We start from the raw sequence: 17,519 nt of genomic DNA on the forward strand, positions 1-17,519 counted from the left end.
GGGTGGGGGGCACCTATTATCAGACAAAAAACTTTAGCTTTTTTAAGTAATATATGGTATACAATAATGAAAATAAATGTGTACAGATTGAGGAGGTTGCCAGTGGTCTGCTCTGAGTGCCCCCTATATAGAAGCTACTTTGTTTTACAGCCTTGGCTTGCTCTGTGCTGCACTGCCACAATATTCCTAATTCATTACAAGAACTCCATCTTAAAGTACTGATGATTTAAAAAAAATTAATATCACAGTGACTCCCTGCCAACAATTACAGGTCTTTTTTTAAGAAGACTTTTAATCACATGGCATGTGAAGTTCTAACACCCACGCTGACTGTGCCTATTTCCAGAAACAAATCTCTTGTGAAGTTACTGGATGTCCTCTCATCCGACACCTTTTCTCACAGGCCTCCTCAGTCATGGTACAACTAGTTAGCAGATTCAATATAGACAGGAGAGGGGGGTTGGGGGGGTTTAATAAATACTGAACATCTCCACATTCTCTTTACTGGTACAATTGCCAGTTGAGTGCTACTGCATATATCTTACATTCTGCAAGTAAACAAATGACCTATACAGAGTTTTGACAAGGAATTACCTTGAGAGGTTGGAATATCCAGCAGAGGGTGCCAAGAGCTGTAAATAAAATCAGATGCACTGGGACTACCTTCAAGTTAAATTTAAAGTGATGTGCATGAAACCCCATAGCTAAAAATATCCACCATTATAAGCGATCAGTAAACCTCTGCTTACCTTTATGAAGAGGTTCCTGCATGACGGCGCACATCAGATATCAGGAGACAACATACAGATGCCTGTGCTGCCGCACTGGCTCCTACAGTAACCTCTGAACATGGTTCCAAAAATAAAAGGCCTACTGACAGCTGATGAGGGCAGTAGACTTTAGCACATGTCTGTGTCCATAGACCTCAAGAAGTTTCTCACTTGTGCCAAGACATGTCAATTCAGCATAAAAATTGGCTCCTTCACTCACCTGTCCACCACTCAGGCCTGGAAGAGGTGTTGCACATGACAGCTGCTGGGGTTGGAGCTGTTGCAGTTGTATCTGATGTGGTTGCTGCTGCACTTGTGGTGTTGGCGGTTTGCTTTCTAGGTGGAGCAGAGGCTGGATAAGAAGTTTATTGTCTGGGAGTTCCTGTTTCACTATGAGATTCTTTCGAAGCTGCTCGACTACAAGTTTCTGCAAGACACAATACACTAACATGAGATGACAGTCTGTCACACACCATCAGTCAATGTTATCATCTGGATTACAGAACTTTCAGGAACACTGCTAAACATTCTACTACTTCAGTCCTCCGACAGAGAAGAGGACTCTACTACCGACACCAGTGAGCATGTAAACCACTTACGGACATCAGTGAGTATATAATTCAGCTAACGCATATTGCAAACCTATTGGATCCACGGTACATGTAAAAAAAATACCGCTACTTCCAGACCATTCACGTCAACAAAGATCTTCATATAGAATTATATGTGCATTTTTCATATCATGTATGTTATTTACCTGTAAAAGCCTTCCTTGTGTAGACTGACTGTTGTAGGGTACAACCGCCATGGGTATTATGTCAGCAGCCCCAGAAGACTCTTATGTGACTCTCAACAGCAGGGGTGGGCCACTCTGGCCCTCTAGCTATTGTGGAACAACAAGTCCCATAATGGATTGCAAGACTGCCAGTTACAGGCATGAATCCCAGAGGCAGAGGCATGTTGGGGTTTGTAGTTAAAGCACAGCTGGAGGGCTGGAGTTGCCCACCCCTGCTCTATAGTATAGCCTTTTGTTCTTTCCCCATCAGCTACATAATAGGTTATGTAGGTAGGTGAGGGGCAGAGGAGCTGGGCCAGCACAGAGTAATTAGACACTCCCAGAAAAGGAGAGGGCTATGATGTACAAGTGAGGGGAGCTGTGCTACGGAATTGACTCTACATGGAGTAATCAAATTTTCTAGCAAGTTCACAGGCACATTGCAAGTGAATAAAACGTACTGATGCATTTAAAATACGTATTTTTTCTGAACCATTACCTGCATTTCTAAGTTGGTGACGGGATCTTTGTAAAAGTTTCATTTCAATTGGCTATTCACACTATTGTAATGCTGCAGCGTGCTAATAAAAGAAAGCTTTTTCGTACATCACTGGAAGGTAAATAGGCCCTGTATGTATGCATGTGTCATAAGACCTTAGATTGTAAGCTCCTGAAGGGCAGGGACTGATGTGAATGTGCAACTATGTAAAAGCGCTGCGTAAATTGTCGGCGCTATATAAATACTGGTAATAATAATAAATAATACAAGTGATTTCTGGTCTAACAGGAAGTCCTTCGTTTCCTATCCAGCTCGGTTATCCCTGAGGGTTTTAGTATGTGTAAATTTTAAAGGTTTAGGCATATACACTATATTGCCAAAAGTATTGGGACACCCCTCCAAATCATTGGATTGAGGTGTTCCTTGCTACTAAATATTCTGCGGTCACCTGTTAGTGGTGCCACGCATTCCGGTGCGGGTGATTGCACTGCGGCCGGGGGTCGTGGCTGCGGTGATATTGACATTGATGCACCGCCACCTCCCGCCCCAGAATGCAGTGAGCCGGCCGGGATGTGATCCAGTGCGCACCAAATCAGGCTGCAACACACTGGGGCTGGTGTGAACTAGCCCTAAAAACCTTGCATCTTTGTCACAATACAATGCACACTATACAGATTGCAGGGTAGCCAGTGCAGACTTGCAACAGCAAAGACATTTCAAGATTATTTCACAATCCACAACAGTAAGCAGATACATATCATCGGATATAGACCGACTGTATCCAACATCTCTCAGCCCAAATCATCACATCTAGCAGAACTTTCAGGAAAATTAAACAAGTCATCAAATCAGCTTTCTATAAAGGATTGTGCAGATCATCATCATCAAGGCTCTTCACAGTGACAAAGAGAATCTGTGGCTGCAGCTGAGAGATATAGGAACACATTGAAGATGAAGGGGAAAAAAAAAAAAAGCCCATAGATGGGGGAAGGCCTAGCAATACAAGTAGGCTGTAGTGCCAGCCAGCTGTCACTTGCCGGGAAATCTTTGAATAGAAGGCTGCACAGGTACTACAGAGGGAACAAGAATATTCATTCTTTTAGCAAAAGTTTCTCGGTATACAGAGACCTAATAGCCTTCCTGAACTCCTGAGTGACATGCAAGCTTCAACAACAAGGCGAGCCCTCTTTCAGCCTACAGTGGCTCAGCAGAAGGGAACAGTAGGAAGCAGGTTGCTATAAGAATGATAAAGCCAGATGGTTTTAACAAGAGAAGTCCAATCAGAAGATGAATTGTGACGGCAGGAGTTAAAGTGAGTCGCATCACATTTTCTAAACCCCCCTCTTTTCTTGTGCTTCGGAAATGAAACAAAACCTTCGCAAACAGAACAAATATGCAAGCAAATTTTCTTCGGCGGCAGAATGAAAAAACAAATCTCGCATCTGAATGCATGCATCAGAGATAATGAATGCGAGTCAGCTCGTAGACTCGGGCTTGGTATTTACAAAGGGTGGTCAGCTGGCTTGCTTGCCTGCAGCCCTGAGTGGAACAAACTGAAAGACCTGATCCTGTGATTTTCCCCGCAATGTTAACAATTTATGAAAAGGAGATGGAACGGGCACCAAGAACACCTATATACAGTACACATATAAAACAGGGTTTGGACACAGGATCCAGGCCTGCAGAGCAAGCATGCCAACAACAAAGCCATCATACTGTTCACATGAGTTTTCATACATGCACATTTGACACAAGAGCTGTGCAGCATACGGATGATAATAAAAGAAACATGTTATGAATCTACAGTATACAAATGCACTGCTGGCCTAGGGATTAAAGAGAGCGCTGCTTTTCTGACAGGTGAATGGAATCAGAAAAGCTCTAGGTTTGTTTTTATCCCTGTAGCTGTGCAAAACCTTACGGCTATGAGATGCTGCTGCCAGTGACGGGATCTGCCATCTTCACTTAAAAGCACCCCTGCTTACAAGATCTGCCTTGGTCTGGTCAAACAACGACAAATGTGGCTCATCCACAATGAGAGGCTCATTCTTTAGTCTTCACAGAATTTAATATATCTCTACATGGGATGAGAAGCACTCAAGTATAAAGTATTAGAGTAAATCTTTAAATTGCTTTCAAGTACCTAAACTATTACTAACAATGTATCTTATTTGTGTATAACTCGGCTGTGGATCCTCCAATCATCTCTGAATTGGTGCTGACACTGTCCTTCCTTCTGGAGGGGGGCTACTTTTGTTCCCCATGGTTCATGTGTGTGTTGCAAAGTAGTCACCGCTCCAAGCTCACTCCTGTGATGGACTACAATCTCATGTTTAGTTTACTGATTTATATTGAGATTGTAGTCCATCACAGGAGTGAGCTTGGAGCGGTGACTACTTTACAACACACAAGGACCATGGGGAACAAAAGTAGCCCCCCCCCAGAAGGAAGGACAGTGTCGGCACCAATTCCAAGATGATCTGATGAGCTCCAGCTGAGTAATACAAGAGAACAGTGTCACTTTATGTCCCGAATTACTCAACGTGCTATTAGTGACAAGATATAATTCAAGATAATGCTGAAGAGCGTGAGAATATACTTGTAACCATTGAAATTCCCCATAGGCCCCTTTCACATGGGCTGATGAGGAGAGGATCTATGCACGGATCCTGTCCTGATCACAGCAGTACGGAGCGGATGTCACCTTGCGATGGAGGAAAAAAACTGCAATTACTGGACCCCATGTCGCTGTATGGGGAATTGGATGTAACTGGACATGTGTACATCAGATTACCCCCAATCTGACACGATCTGGTCCGGAAAAGGGATCTCTTATCCTTTTGTTTTTCCGGACCCGGCCAGACTCAGGGGTAACCAGGTGTAAATGGATACCCGTCCGTTTACACACGACTGCCCATAGACTTGCATTGGGTATCCAATTGGGTCTGCCTGAAAAACTGACAGGCGGAACCAATCGGAGCGGCCATGTGAAAGGGGCCTAAGTATCAATGTTTATATTTATATGCACATTCCCATCAAGTGGTCTCTAGAATTGCAACATTTTAACTCCTTACTAACATGTATTACTTTCCTATGATCCTCACCTCCATCTAGGCCAGCGTTTCTCACCATTTTTTTATTCACAGCATCCTTGAAAAAAGCACGCAAAATCTCAAGGCACTTCAGTCTAAAAGGACATTGTTTTACGTGGAACCCCATATAATGAACACACCAAAAAAGTGGATTTCCCCCTTCACATCGAAGTGTCCCCTTCAAATCAAGATCCCCACCCGTATTAGGCTCTGTTCACACCTAGGCGTATCGAATATGCGCGCTTGTCGCGCGTTTCGTGATGCGCGTTTTTACCGCGATTCGTGCGTTTCCGAGGGCTACTTGGCTGTATCCCAATGGAAACGCGCGACAAAAACGCTGCAAAGAAGCTCATGTACAGTTACAGACGTAGGCCGTTTTGTAGCGCATTCAGACGGGCTGAAATACGGCAAGGTGTGAACCATACCCATAGAAAACAATGGGGTTTTCATGTTTGAGCATTTTGTAGAGCGTTGGTAGAGCGTTGAACGCGCTACAAAACGTACAGGTGTGAACCAGGCCTTAAGAAAGGCTTATTTAGATTTTTTTAATTTGCTGCAAGAACTGTAATAGCTAGATAACACTGCAGATTTGTAACCCTGTAGACAGGAAGTAAAATACAAAGTAAGGACGGTGAAATAAAACAGGAATTCATATACTGAATACAACCATTACAGGTATAACATGAATAGTTACCAGAATACAAGATTTTTTTTTTTTACTACGGTAGGCCTTTAAGGATGAAAGAATTCGCCCATTAGGGTCACAGCTGCTTTTTAGAGGTCGATTGTCGCACATATGCCTAACACTATACAAAAGGGGGAAAAAAACACTTTCCACTTACAGAGCAGGTATTAGGAGTGGAGTGGTTTAACAATTCATGTTGCTTTATAATTATGCTCCATTAACCTTCCACACAAGAAGCTCCCCTGCGTTCATACAACAGCAGCACCAACTGGTTGCATTTGATAAGCCCGTTTGGAGTCTGAAAACCCGACGCGGATGACAACAGGAACGTTTTAAGAGTGCAGACTTAAGCAAAAATTCAATGCAGCTCTGTTACTCGCAGCAGACGTGCTCAGCTCAATTATACATGAACACAAGGAGGAAAGAGGAATACATGAAGTGCACAATCACGAGGATAAATGACTTGGACATTACTCTGGCAGCAAGTGATTCAGTGCATTACACATCACATTTAATACACTTTGCCTCTTCATTACGGCCATGCCTCCAGTGAAAGGCGGTTTTATCGGTGATGGACAACAGTGTGACAAAACAATTAAATGATAGGAAGTCACATACAAGGTGGCCTTATTTGCAACTCTGTTTATCTAACAGTCTTCATTTTCACTGTTTCTACTGCAAGAAAACCAGAGAAAAAGCAATCCTCACTTGTGTCCTGAAGAGAGGACTCAGCAATGATTCCTGTGTGTGTACTGCAGTTCTATTTAATCCTGTTTGTATATAAAAGTGAAGACCTTACTAGATACACAGCTTAAAATGACAAAAACCTTCAAAGTGGATCTAAAGCCAACATTTAAAAAAAAACTAAAAACATTTTGGATAAACTAGGGATGGGTTAGAACCTCTGTCAGGTTTTCATTGTTTGTGTCCTCAATAGGTAGAGTCACCCACCCAAATTGTCCTGATGACCGTTGTCAAATCAGACTAAAAATTAAAAGGGACACTGAAAATGAATTAAAAATACATTTAAGTACCTGAACTATTAACAATACTGCATCTTAAAGGCTGTGACACACTGCACATGAAGCAGAGGCGCGCTGCCTTCACAACCAGTGTGTCCTGTAATTATTTCTCCAGCACGTAAGCTTGCGAGAGCTCGCATAGCTGAGCGTGCCGAGATGAAAAATGCCATCTTTAGCCAATCGGCTCACGCGTATAAACACGCGCATCAGGATGCGAAGTGCAGCCGGTTGTTACGCACGAGCCGATTGGCTGAAGGTGGTCATTCATCTGCCTGCAGTCAGCTCACACACTGCACGCGAAGTTCCCTGCCTGACAGCTTTGCTTCGCTCTGCAGGGTTTTGCGTGCAGTGTGTCACGGGCTTAATTGTGTACCACTCGGATGTAGATCCTTAGATCATCTCTGAATTGGTGCCGACACTGTCCTTCCTTCTGGAGGGGGGCTACTTTTGTTCTCCATGGTCCATGTGTGTGTTGTAAAGTAATCACCGCAAGAAGTGGAATACTGCAGACTCATTGATATTGCTGCCTCTTCCAGTTACAAAAAACAGAAGATAACCTTATAAAAGAGACGCCAGCTGCCTGTCACTCGGGCTTCCAGCATGATTTTTACCACCCTTCCTGCTCACTCCTGACAACATGTACAAGAGGTAAGGAGTATGTCAACCGCTGGTTTCTATGGAAACACAGACGGGTCACTTGACAAAGACACTTATCAATGGCAGAGGCCAATGATCAATTTGGAAGCTACAACAGAAGGCATACAAGTGGTCATATATATTAAAATCAGGCCTGAACCAGAGACTAAAACCGACTTTAGCCTCCTTTGTGTGTGGGGGGAGAGGGGAAAAAAAACCACGCACAAGTCATTGAACATGCGTTCATCATATCTGCTCATAATTCTCACATCAGAACGGTTTATTCACAAACAAATATTTCAATGGCATGAAATGAACATTTAACTACGGAAAGCCTCTGGGTTGCTCTTAAATCTGGATTCATGTTTTACGTTTACCTAGAATGGCTAATTTTTCTGCTCCCAACAATAGACCTCATTGAAGCTCACGGATAATGTCAGCCAGGAGGTAAATGGTATTTTGTAGGCGCTAGAACCAGTGCAATGATTGACTTTTGGATCAATAATACAATATTCAAGTGCAAAATTTAGCGGATCCATTAGATAAAACATTTAGTGAACTGAAAACAAATACTGGATGTTAAAATGAGCAAATAACACACGGCAATAAAATGCTGCATTTATTCTGCTTCAAGGAATAAATGCCAATGTAATCCATACACCTGAAACATGGACGGAAACTACTTACTGGATGCTATTGTTCCATCAGGAACTATTTATTTATCTTATTATACCTCATAGCTGTGTCCAAAATGAATCAGAAAATTCCTAATAAGTCTACTATTCATAACAGCAGCCATGCTAGAACTGTTCAGTTTTTTTTTGGGGGGGGGGGGTTAGAACTTTATTGAAATTTCATTTTCAATGAAGTACTAACAAAACAAAAACGTTTAAAAAAACAAACCAACAAAGAAACAGTGCAATGCATCATGATCAGAACACTGTGCCCATCTGAACAAGACAAATGGCCTGGTCTTGCATTGGGGCTGCGCTGGGGAAAAAAATGGCCAGAGCATCAAGTGTGAATGGGCCATGAAGTGCAGAACTTCTCCTTATGGCTAGAAGGCCAACCACATGTTTTCCTGAAGGACGACTAGTGTTTTGTACACACAAGGGAGGAGACTACTCCTAAGAGCTAGATGCGATCCAATGTTTTTAATGATATGCCATTTTTCTTAACGTACTCTGCGCTCAATTAAAATATAGTTAAAGTAAATACAAGCGCACAACTCCTCTTCATTTCTGCTGTCTTGTTTTTGCCATCCGTGTCTCGGGTAGATTTCCCCTTCACTTCCTGTCCAGTAGACTCAACAGGAAGTTAGAGAATATCTTTCCAAAGTGAAAGAAATTCCCTTGAGAGCCATCATGGGAATAAGTGTCCCCGTTGGAAGATTTCCCCTTTATTCTTGTTCTAGTGGCAACTCAAAATTTTGGGTTGCTTTATGCACCGTTGAATAATAAGAACATAAAAAGCAACATGACACATGTCCGTTTAGATTCGGCTGCCCATAGACTATCATGGGGCTTCCGGTCAGATCCCCCTGAAAAACTGACAAGCGGACTTGATCGGAATGCAAAAAGATGAACAACACAATGTAGCAAGTAAAGAAAATATGGGCACGTTGTAGGACGAGAGGAAGGTTTGGGATTCATTTTCCCAGCCGTCTATAGAAGGCCTTTAAAATATTCCATAGATGCTCTGAAGTTGACTTTACTTATCATGCATATATTGGAGACTAGAGAAGTCCATGTTCCTAATGATTAAACAGTAATTATGTTTTAAGCAATGCTCCTTAAGGAGCGTGTTCAATCCATCTCCAGAACAGATCTGGATACATTTATGCAAAAGCGGTCATGCGGTTTTGATGCGTTCCGGTGCAATTTTTTTCTCAACTGACTTTCTAGTGCGTTCCGGACCAGAGAAAATAGTGCATCCAGGATTTTTTTTTTTAAATGTCCTAGAACTGAACACAGTGCTGTGAACTAGCCTCACTTTTTACCATAGGAATGAATGGGGATGTGTTTTTGGACCAGACCAAAAACGTTCTGATCCGAGCATAGTGCGACTGGGCCCTAAAAGGAATTTATAATGACGTGTCTAGCCTGGTGACCGAACTTTTCCTTATTGCAGTTAAACAACACAGTTGAGTCACTACCTTGTCATCAGTTTGTGGCTGAATGTAGGAGTAGCAACAAAACAGAAAAATTCATCTCTCTGGTCTCTCCTCCACTCAGCATGTTTATTGGCAACCCATGTGAATGCTGGACAGGTGATTAGCCACTACTACTGCTGTACAAGAGAGTGAATGCAAGAGGCTGAAATGAAGCCAAATCAGGTATTTAAAAGTAAAGTATTTTGAAACAACTAGAGCAGGGGTCAGCAACCTACGGCTCTTTCATCCCTCTGCGGTGGCTCCCTGTCCAGAGGCGAAACAGCCCCTGGGGCCTGAGGCTCTGGGGGGGCCCAGTGAGGTCCGGACCTGAGCACCCCCCCGGGTGGAATATGCGGCAGTGCAGGGTCTCAGGGCCCCGCACTGCGGATGGGCTTCTCAGTAAGGGGGCGGATCTTGTGACTCAGCTACTCTCCCGGTTGCGTCCCTAGTAAAAGGCAGGAGAGGAGAAGTGTGTGTAGCATAAAGGTAAAAAACTATATATGCAGTGTTATCTTCATTTTAGACGTCAAAAGGGTTTTGTGGCTCCCGGTGTTTTCTTTTCTGTGGGAAATGGGTCCAAATGGCTCTGTGAGTGTTTAGGTTTGCTGACCCCTGAACTAGAGTAATGGTTTTTCAGTAAATAAAAATAATTTATTAATTGATGGAGTTCAGCTTTAAAATTCAGACTTCTCAACTCCAGCATTCACTTTGTTAATTCACAATCTAAGAACTATGAAGAACAAATCCAGAATGAAAAGAAGAGAAATCGGACTGTACAGAGAGAAAGCTCCATCATCCAGTATTTGTCCGGTCTCTGAACTACCATCAAACACTATACAGAGACAGCAAATCATTTCTAGCACATAGATCAAGCTCATCACACACGGTTTTCTGGACGGATTTCAGATTTTGTCGAGTGAACTTCTACTATGGCCAAAATCAATCCCATTTGGATATCCTCCAACTTCTGTTTTACATCGTATGAGGATGTAGAGTTGAAAAGAAACACAAAAAGGTTTTGTTTGACCACCCAACAGCCGTCATCAACTACTACTGGGGGCGTAAATTTAATATAACCTATCAGATAGAAATACGAGAGGTCACATGAAGCCTGACAATTGGTTCACACCAGATGCAGTGCGTTCCGGCCCGATTCTGGACAGAACGCACTGCCTCGCATTGCGGCCGGCTCACTTTTTTGTGGGGCAGAAGGGGCTGCAGGCATAATGTGCCTACGCGATCCCATGCGGCCAATCGCACTGTGGCCGGAGGGCGTGGCTACGGTGCCATTCACTTCAATGGACCGCCATGCCCCCTCCTGCCCCACAAAAAAGTGAGCCGGCCGCAATGTGAGGCAGTGCGTTCTGTCCAGAATCGGACCGGAACGCACTGCATCTAGTGTGAACGAGGCCTAACACTTTCTCAGACATTACGGGGGGACATTTTTCAAAACTATGTTTTTGTTTGCAGTTGCTAATCTGTTAGTGCCTTTAATGTTGAATGCAAATCAGGGACAGATTTAATCCTGCACCCAATGGGGAAGGGGGGGTTCGGCAGAGAAGGGTTCTAACTTATTACCACTTTATCACATATAAAAAAAAAAAATGAAGTATAACTATAACCAAAATGTTTTAGACGGCATGTTCAGAATGCTGAATGTGATTCTTTAAAGGCAATCTCAGATTCAGTATTTTGCAGCTGCTGGCAAGCGAACTTGCAATTCCCCTGCAAACTGTGTGTCATGGATCGATGAATACAAATAACATTAAAAAATGTAAAATAGTTTATAAACTTGCGCCACATAAATAAAATAAATTCATGATGAAGGAAAAAAACAAAACGATAAAGTAAATATATCCAACTTCCACACATACAAACAACTGAGCAGTAGACGACTCCTTACCCCCATTACAAACTGAAATGCCTTATGATGATTTCCGTGTTTTCATACAATGTAGCTTTTGTTATGAAAACAGCTCACCAGGGACCTATGCAAAAATGATACAAACTGTCCACCAAATAGAAAAGTGCTAATCTTGTGTTCTTTGACCAGACTGGTCTCTTGATTCCAGAGAAACAGAAAAAAGTAACACCTCAGCTCTTCTGCTTGCTGGAGGAAGCAGATTCTGATATCCTGAGGATGTAAGCTTCAAATAAAAAAAAAAAAGAGAAACAAATAATAACCAGTCGAATGAATATTATCACAGGTATATGTGAGGAAGGATGATGGAGGATCCTACCCAGCTAAACCAGGGCAAATGCATAATTCATACCAGGTCATGAGTGAAAAAGCTTACAAGGCAATCCTACCCACCGAGCAAACGCAGCAACAAAGTGAATTGAAATGAACCTTTTTTATCCCCTGACCACTACAGTAGGGTGCAACAAAAAAAGGCGGCTTACAAAAAAATCCAAACAAAACCAGGCAGGTGAGGAACCCCAGGAAATGTACAAGAACCAACACATTTGTTTATTCTATCATCGTAAAGATTTAGCAGCTCAGAATGTAAAGATTCGGCAACTCTCATTAACAAGTTAACTATGCCATGACCTATTTTATTTTTCTGCAACTACGCGAGTACTGTATATTCACCAAGCGGCCCAGGTCCCTAAAGGCCGTAAGAGGCGCTAGCCACCAAATGTATTATTGAATGTCAGACAACTTTGTTTTTCTCAAACAAGTGATAGTGGGGCTCAAGCATTAAACTTCCGCAAGATGAATATGCCGTAAGAAAATGATTCTTTCAATCAAAAAAACAGTCCAGAAGTCTACTCACACTGGACAAAGAAAAGCTATACTGACACCCCCTTTGCTTCACTTCTACAACAGCATCCGAACACTAAAAAAAAAGCTTTTACTCCCTTATCTTCAAGCACTTCCAATGTGCGCTGCAGCAAACAGAACTTACACAATACGTCTGTTTTTTTAATGGTTTCAATATGTCGCGAGTGCAGGTAAACTTGTTTTCTGAACAAAACAAAAGATTTGGAGGGAGATATTTTTTTCTGAGCTGCATTTCTTCTCTCCGTTTCTAAAAATAGGACAGGCTAAAGCCGTTATTTATTTATTTATTTGGAAACAAATGTGTACCAAAGAACTCTGAGGTGTCTGAAAACAAGTGCTTACTATTAAAGAAAGCCATTCACAAACCTGGGCAATCAAAACTGAGCACATAATGAAAAAAAATACACAGAAGAGGTTACTTTCAGTGAAATCTTCTTATCAAAACAGTGCAGAGCTAGAGACGTATGAAGGTCTCAACCTTTCTTGCAAAAGAAAATCTAGCCATTCCCCTCCCAAGCATTTCTGTTATGGCCGATAGGGACACTCAAGAAATGGATGGATGGGCAGAGCCAGTCTGGACTATTACACATAACGCAGCATAAGGACTAACAGAAAAGGAGGAATTTGCATACAGTTTTGCACATGTCTATATCTCTGAGTTTATTGACAATTCTCCACATAACCTCCAATGATACTTTTATTTTGTCTGTTTTATTGCATACATTTGGGACAGGTTTGCCTAAAGTGACACGAAACTCAGGAGTTAAATCTTATAAATAAATTCAAGTACCTTAACTATTAACAAAAATGTTTCTTATTTGTGTATCACTCGGCTGTAGATCCTCCAATCATCTCTGAATTGGTGCCGACACTGTCCTTCCTTCTGGAGGGGGACTACTTTTGTTCCCCGTGGTCCCTGTGTGTGCTGTGAAGTAGTCACCGCTCCAAGCTCACCCCTGTGATGGACTACAATCTCATGTTTAGTTTACTAATTTGTTTTGAGGTTGTAGTCTATTAAGATAGTATTAGATAGTATAAACAAGAAGATAGATTGATCTGATGAAGGGGGCGTGACCCCGGAAACACGTAAACTACGCCACATCCCAGTGGCACACAGGCTGATTGCAGTCCTGGAACGGATGTATCCTCGAAACCACCTATACATGCTTTTGTTTGACCTACCATTGTGAGTACCCTTGCACTCTATTTTTGTGTCTTTTTAAAATAAATCATCTGCACTAGGGTGGGCGCCCTTCTTTTTCTTTTCTTTTGTTTAATAAGATGGATATTAATAATCTGTTTCCCCGAAAATAAGACCTACCCTGAAAGTAAGACCTAGCACTATTTTTCAAGATTCCTGTAATATAAGACCTACCCCGAAGATAAGACCTAGTTTGGTGGTAGGATGTGAGAGGGAACTCGAAGAGCAGGAGAGATGGTATCAGCCTGCAGGGACATACTGTATTAAGGGGATGACAGAGGACTCCCTCCGGCCAGCGCAGTGACAGGGAGCACTCCAGTACCATACTTCACCAACTGCTGTCCCCCTGAAGGCACTGCTTAATGTAATAGGTACTGTACTGTTATGTGTACCGGTAAATGGTACTGTACCACGCTGTCCACTGTCTGATATCCCCACTGCTGCACCGCTGTCCCTGATGACAAAGGAAGCCGGCGCTGTAGAAAGCAAGGCTGCGGCGGCGGAGGGAGCAGAGCCGCATTAGCCGATACTTACTCTATAGCGCCGGGTTCCTGTGACAGGCGGGGGGACACCAGATAACTTTGGATTGTTGTACATTTTGTTGCACATTAAAAAAAAAAGACATCCCCTGAAAATAAGACCTAGTGGTTTTTTTGGGGGCAAAAAAAAATATAAGACAGTGTCTTATTTTCAGGGAAACACGGTAGAATACAAAAAAGTTTCTTGAATGCATTTTTAAGATTTAACTGCAGAGTTTAGTGTCACCGTAAATACTCCTATGGTGTTCACTTGTCTGCATAAGGCATTATAACAAGTGTGATACACATCTTAAAACACAAGACAAGCTGCAGTAGTATAAAACAAATAGTATGAAATATTGTGGTTCCTGAGAACTAGTTCTGGGTTGTTTTGCAATAGACTTATTGTTTGAATGTTTAATTGTATCATATAAAACGTAATCATCTTAAAATATAAATAAATAGAAAAAAGTATTCTGTTTCTATTTTGCAATGGATGTAGAGGATCTCACTATTGAGGTGAAAATATTTCAGCTCTAATGGTTCAGAACTTTCTCATGGTTCTCAGATACAGTAAACAGACACGGTCATTGATCGTCTAGTTTCTGAGCACAAAGGTAACATCTCAATCAATGTGATAGACAAGTCATATGCCATTCTCCAAAAACAAAAAAAGTAATATTATTGTAAAGTGTTTTAAGAATTCATAACGGCCATTGATTATTTGTAGTTTTGGTTTTGTTGTTTCCTGCCATTGACTTTTTCCAATTCTGACCTTGGTCAGGCCTGAATTTCTAAAAAGAGTGTGTGTCATATGACCCTACCAGAGAAACATCTATCGCCACTTCGCTTCCCATTTACACAATTCCTCCAAATATCACTAGCCAGTCATGTCAACTGGTGTTCAGAGGATGATGGAAAATGATTGATTAAAGTGCTGCCTTATAGTACAAGTTCTCTTATATGTACTTTGGGGGGAGCATAAATAGCTACATTTATTTACAGCCTGACTGTAAAGATGACAGACTAGCTGTTAATGGCATGGGAAGCCTTGGTGATTACATTGCAGCTCTGTTTTCCTCATGGCTGCCTGCTCCTAGCATGCGGCATATGAAGAGGAAGGGTTTGTAACATGCCTCCCCATAGGATTGGACCCCCCCCCCCAGCAAATACTAACTGAATGCTAAAAAGGGGGGGGGGGGATCACTAGAGGAAATGCTGTTCTAAACAGCTATTCCTGCTGAGCAAGGCAGTCCATCATAGTTACACTTTGGGCCCACATTTAAAATTGAGAGCAGTATCCAATCATCATCTGCGGTAGGATATTGCTCCAATTATTCTAACACTGTGCCTGCATTTTACTCTTATTTGTAAAATGCAAAGTTTTGGAGTGGAGCTCCCAATGTCCTGTTGTGTGTTCTCTGCACAATACTGTAGAGAACAATTCTGGATAGCAGAAAAGCCTCATCACATGACTTGTCAAAGTCATGTGACAGGTATCCTCCTCCAGGCACTTTTTCACCCTTTCATTAGAATAACCGGGACCTCACTTGTTTCAAGGTCCATTTACAATACGATGTTGGGGGTAAAGCACACTTTACAGCGATGTTGTTTGTTCTGAATAGCACCCCAAGGCACTAAAGCTAGCTGTAAACTAGTAGATTTGGGAACCTTCATACGAAAAGACATTTCTTTACCATAAGGCACTGGAAGATTGTGTAATGAAATTTCATTTGATTTAAATGTTCGCTTTTGGAATGAAATGCATCCCCCCCCCCAAAAAAAAAACATTCACTGTTCAAATTTTGTTAGTTCAAGAAAAATGTTCACTCCTGCTCCTTTGAGATTTTTCATCACTACGGTGGAAATCGATCATTGATTTGACTCAATTAACTAATAAAAAGTTTAAAGAACGTTCCTTCATACGAAAGTTCTTTTCAAAATCTAAGCAAGCAGTGTATGGCCAGCTTTAGGCAACACCCTTGCATTGCAGCACGCCGCAACGCACAGTAATATGTTAAGGTGCACTGGTGTGATGTGGTGGATTTGTGGCCACACAAATGCACCTCACTCAGATTTTGGTTGCAGCGCAGTGCATTGCAACACGATAACCAGTGTTACGGTGCGCTACCAAAAAATGATGCAGAGCACCACAATGCAGGTCAGTGTGTTGCAGCACCCCACATCTGTTGTAAGCATATTTGTAAAGCATTACGTTGCATTTTTATAAATGTGTCCCCCCTTCACCCAGTTATAAAGCATTGGCTTGGCCATGGATGGTATGAAACTATGAAATAATCATAGCTCTAAGGCCTTGGTTCTCAACTGGTGGATCCTGACCCAAAAGTGGGTCGCGACCCCATGTTCAGTGGGTCACTGCATGCCTTCCACTTTTCTAGGCGAGAGGCTCCTCAGCCTCCCCCTAGAGCAGCACTGTCAGTTCTTACACCAAGCAGACATTCAAAATATGCTGCCCGGCGCCGAGGGTTGACTTGAGGTGGGGTAGGCTGGGGGTATGGCCGCGAAGGAGCTCCCTACATACATGTATTGCTTACAGCTCCCTCGCATGTCCTGTAGAGGTGCCTGGACTGGAGTGACATCACATTCTGGCTCCCGACACCTCTACAGGTGCACATGTGAGCTGCACAAGCAATGCACATATGGATGGCGCTCCATCACGCTGCCGTGCGTTCCATTTCACTGCGACTTGGGTCGCGACTTAATGACTGAGGGCAAATGTGGGTCCTGAGGTTTCACAGGTTGAGAATCACTGCTTTAAAGGTATACACAACCAGAAAATGGAGTGCACCAAGCAATCCTTCACCCATAAATAAAAACCACACTCTCATTACCAACCAAAATCTCATATGCGCTTTAAAAAAAAAAATTATAAAAAAGAAAAACTATTATAATTACAGTATAATGTGCTCTTTTAAGAGGCAAAGCAACAGGAGGATGACATTTTAGACTTGGAAAATGATAAGCCATTTTATCAGATGTTGCATTTCCCTGTGACATTTGTTTGATTGCACGGCACTTCTTGGGCAAAACATCTTTGTAATGATAGTGGAGATTTAATTGTCCCTGCTACAAGTAATCAGGCACCTGTCTCTGTTCTCCTGCTTCCTCCTGCTCAATGTGCTGGTATTTAAAGCACTGTCACACCAGGTTTGAAGAGCCTGATTGTGATGCTCCTCACGTTGGAGGCATGCATTCTCTGTCTTCACAATGTCGTAAACTCATCACAGACCAGCATTAGTGTGTTGGCACAAAATATCTAAAAGCCACTAACATGGATTGGGGGGAGGGGGGATTGCAAACCGGCTGGGGCCTTTATAAACTATGATAAAAGCATGAAGCTCAAGCAGGGAATGGAATGAGACT

General features: G+C 42.4%; 1 protein-coding gene across 1 annotated transcript in view; it reads right to left on the bottom strand.

Moving 5' to 3' along the window:
* Positions 1-17,519, bottom strand: part of PHF21A (PHD finger protein 21A) — an 88,838-nt gene that overhangs the window by 36,206 nt on the left and 35,113 nt on the right. The window contains exon 5 of the mRNA XM_018554546.1: positions 991-1,197. Coding sequence (XP_018410048.1) covers positions 991-1,197 — 207 coding nt within the window. The remainder of the gene's footprint in view (positions 1-990; positions 1,198-17,519) is intronic.

The sequence above is a fragment of the Nanorana parkeri genome, unplaced genomic scaffold (assembly GCF_000935625.1).
Source record: "Nanorana parkeri isolate BGI_ZX_2015 unplaced genomic scaffold, ASM93562v1 scaffold163, whole genome shotgun sequence".
Lineage (NCBI taxonomy): Eukaryota > Metazoa > Chordata > Amphibia > Anura > Dicroglossidae > Nanorana > Nanorana parkeri.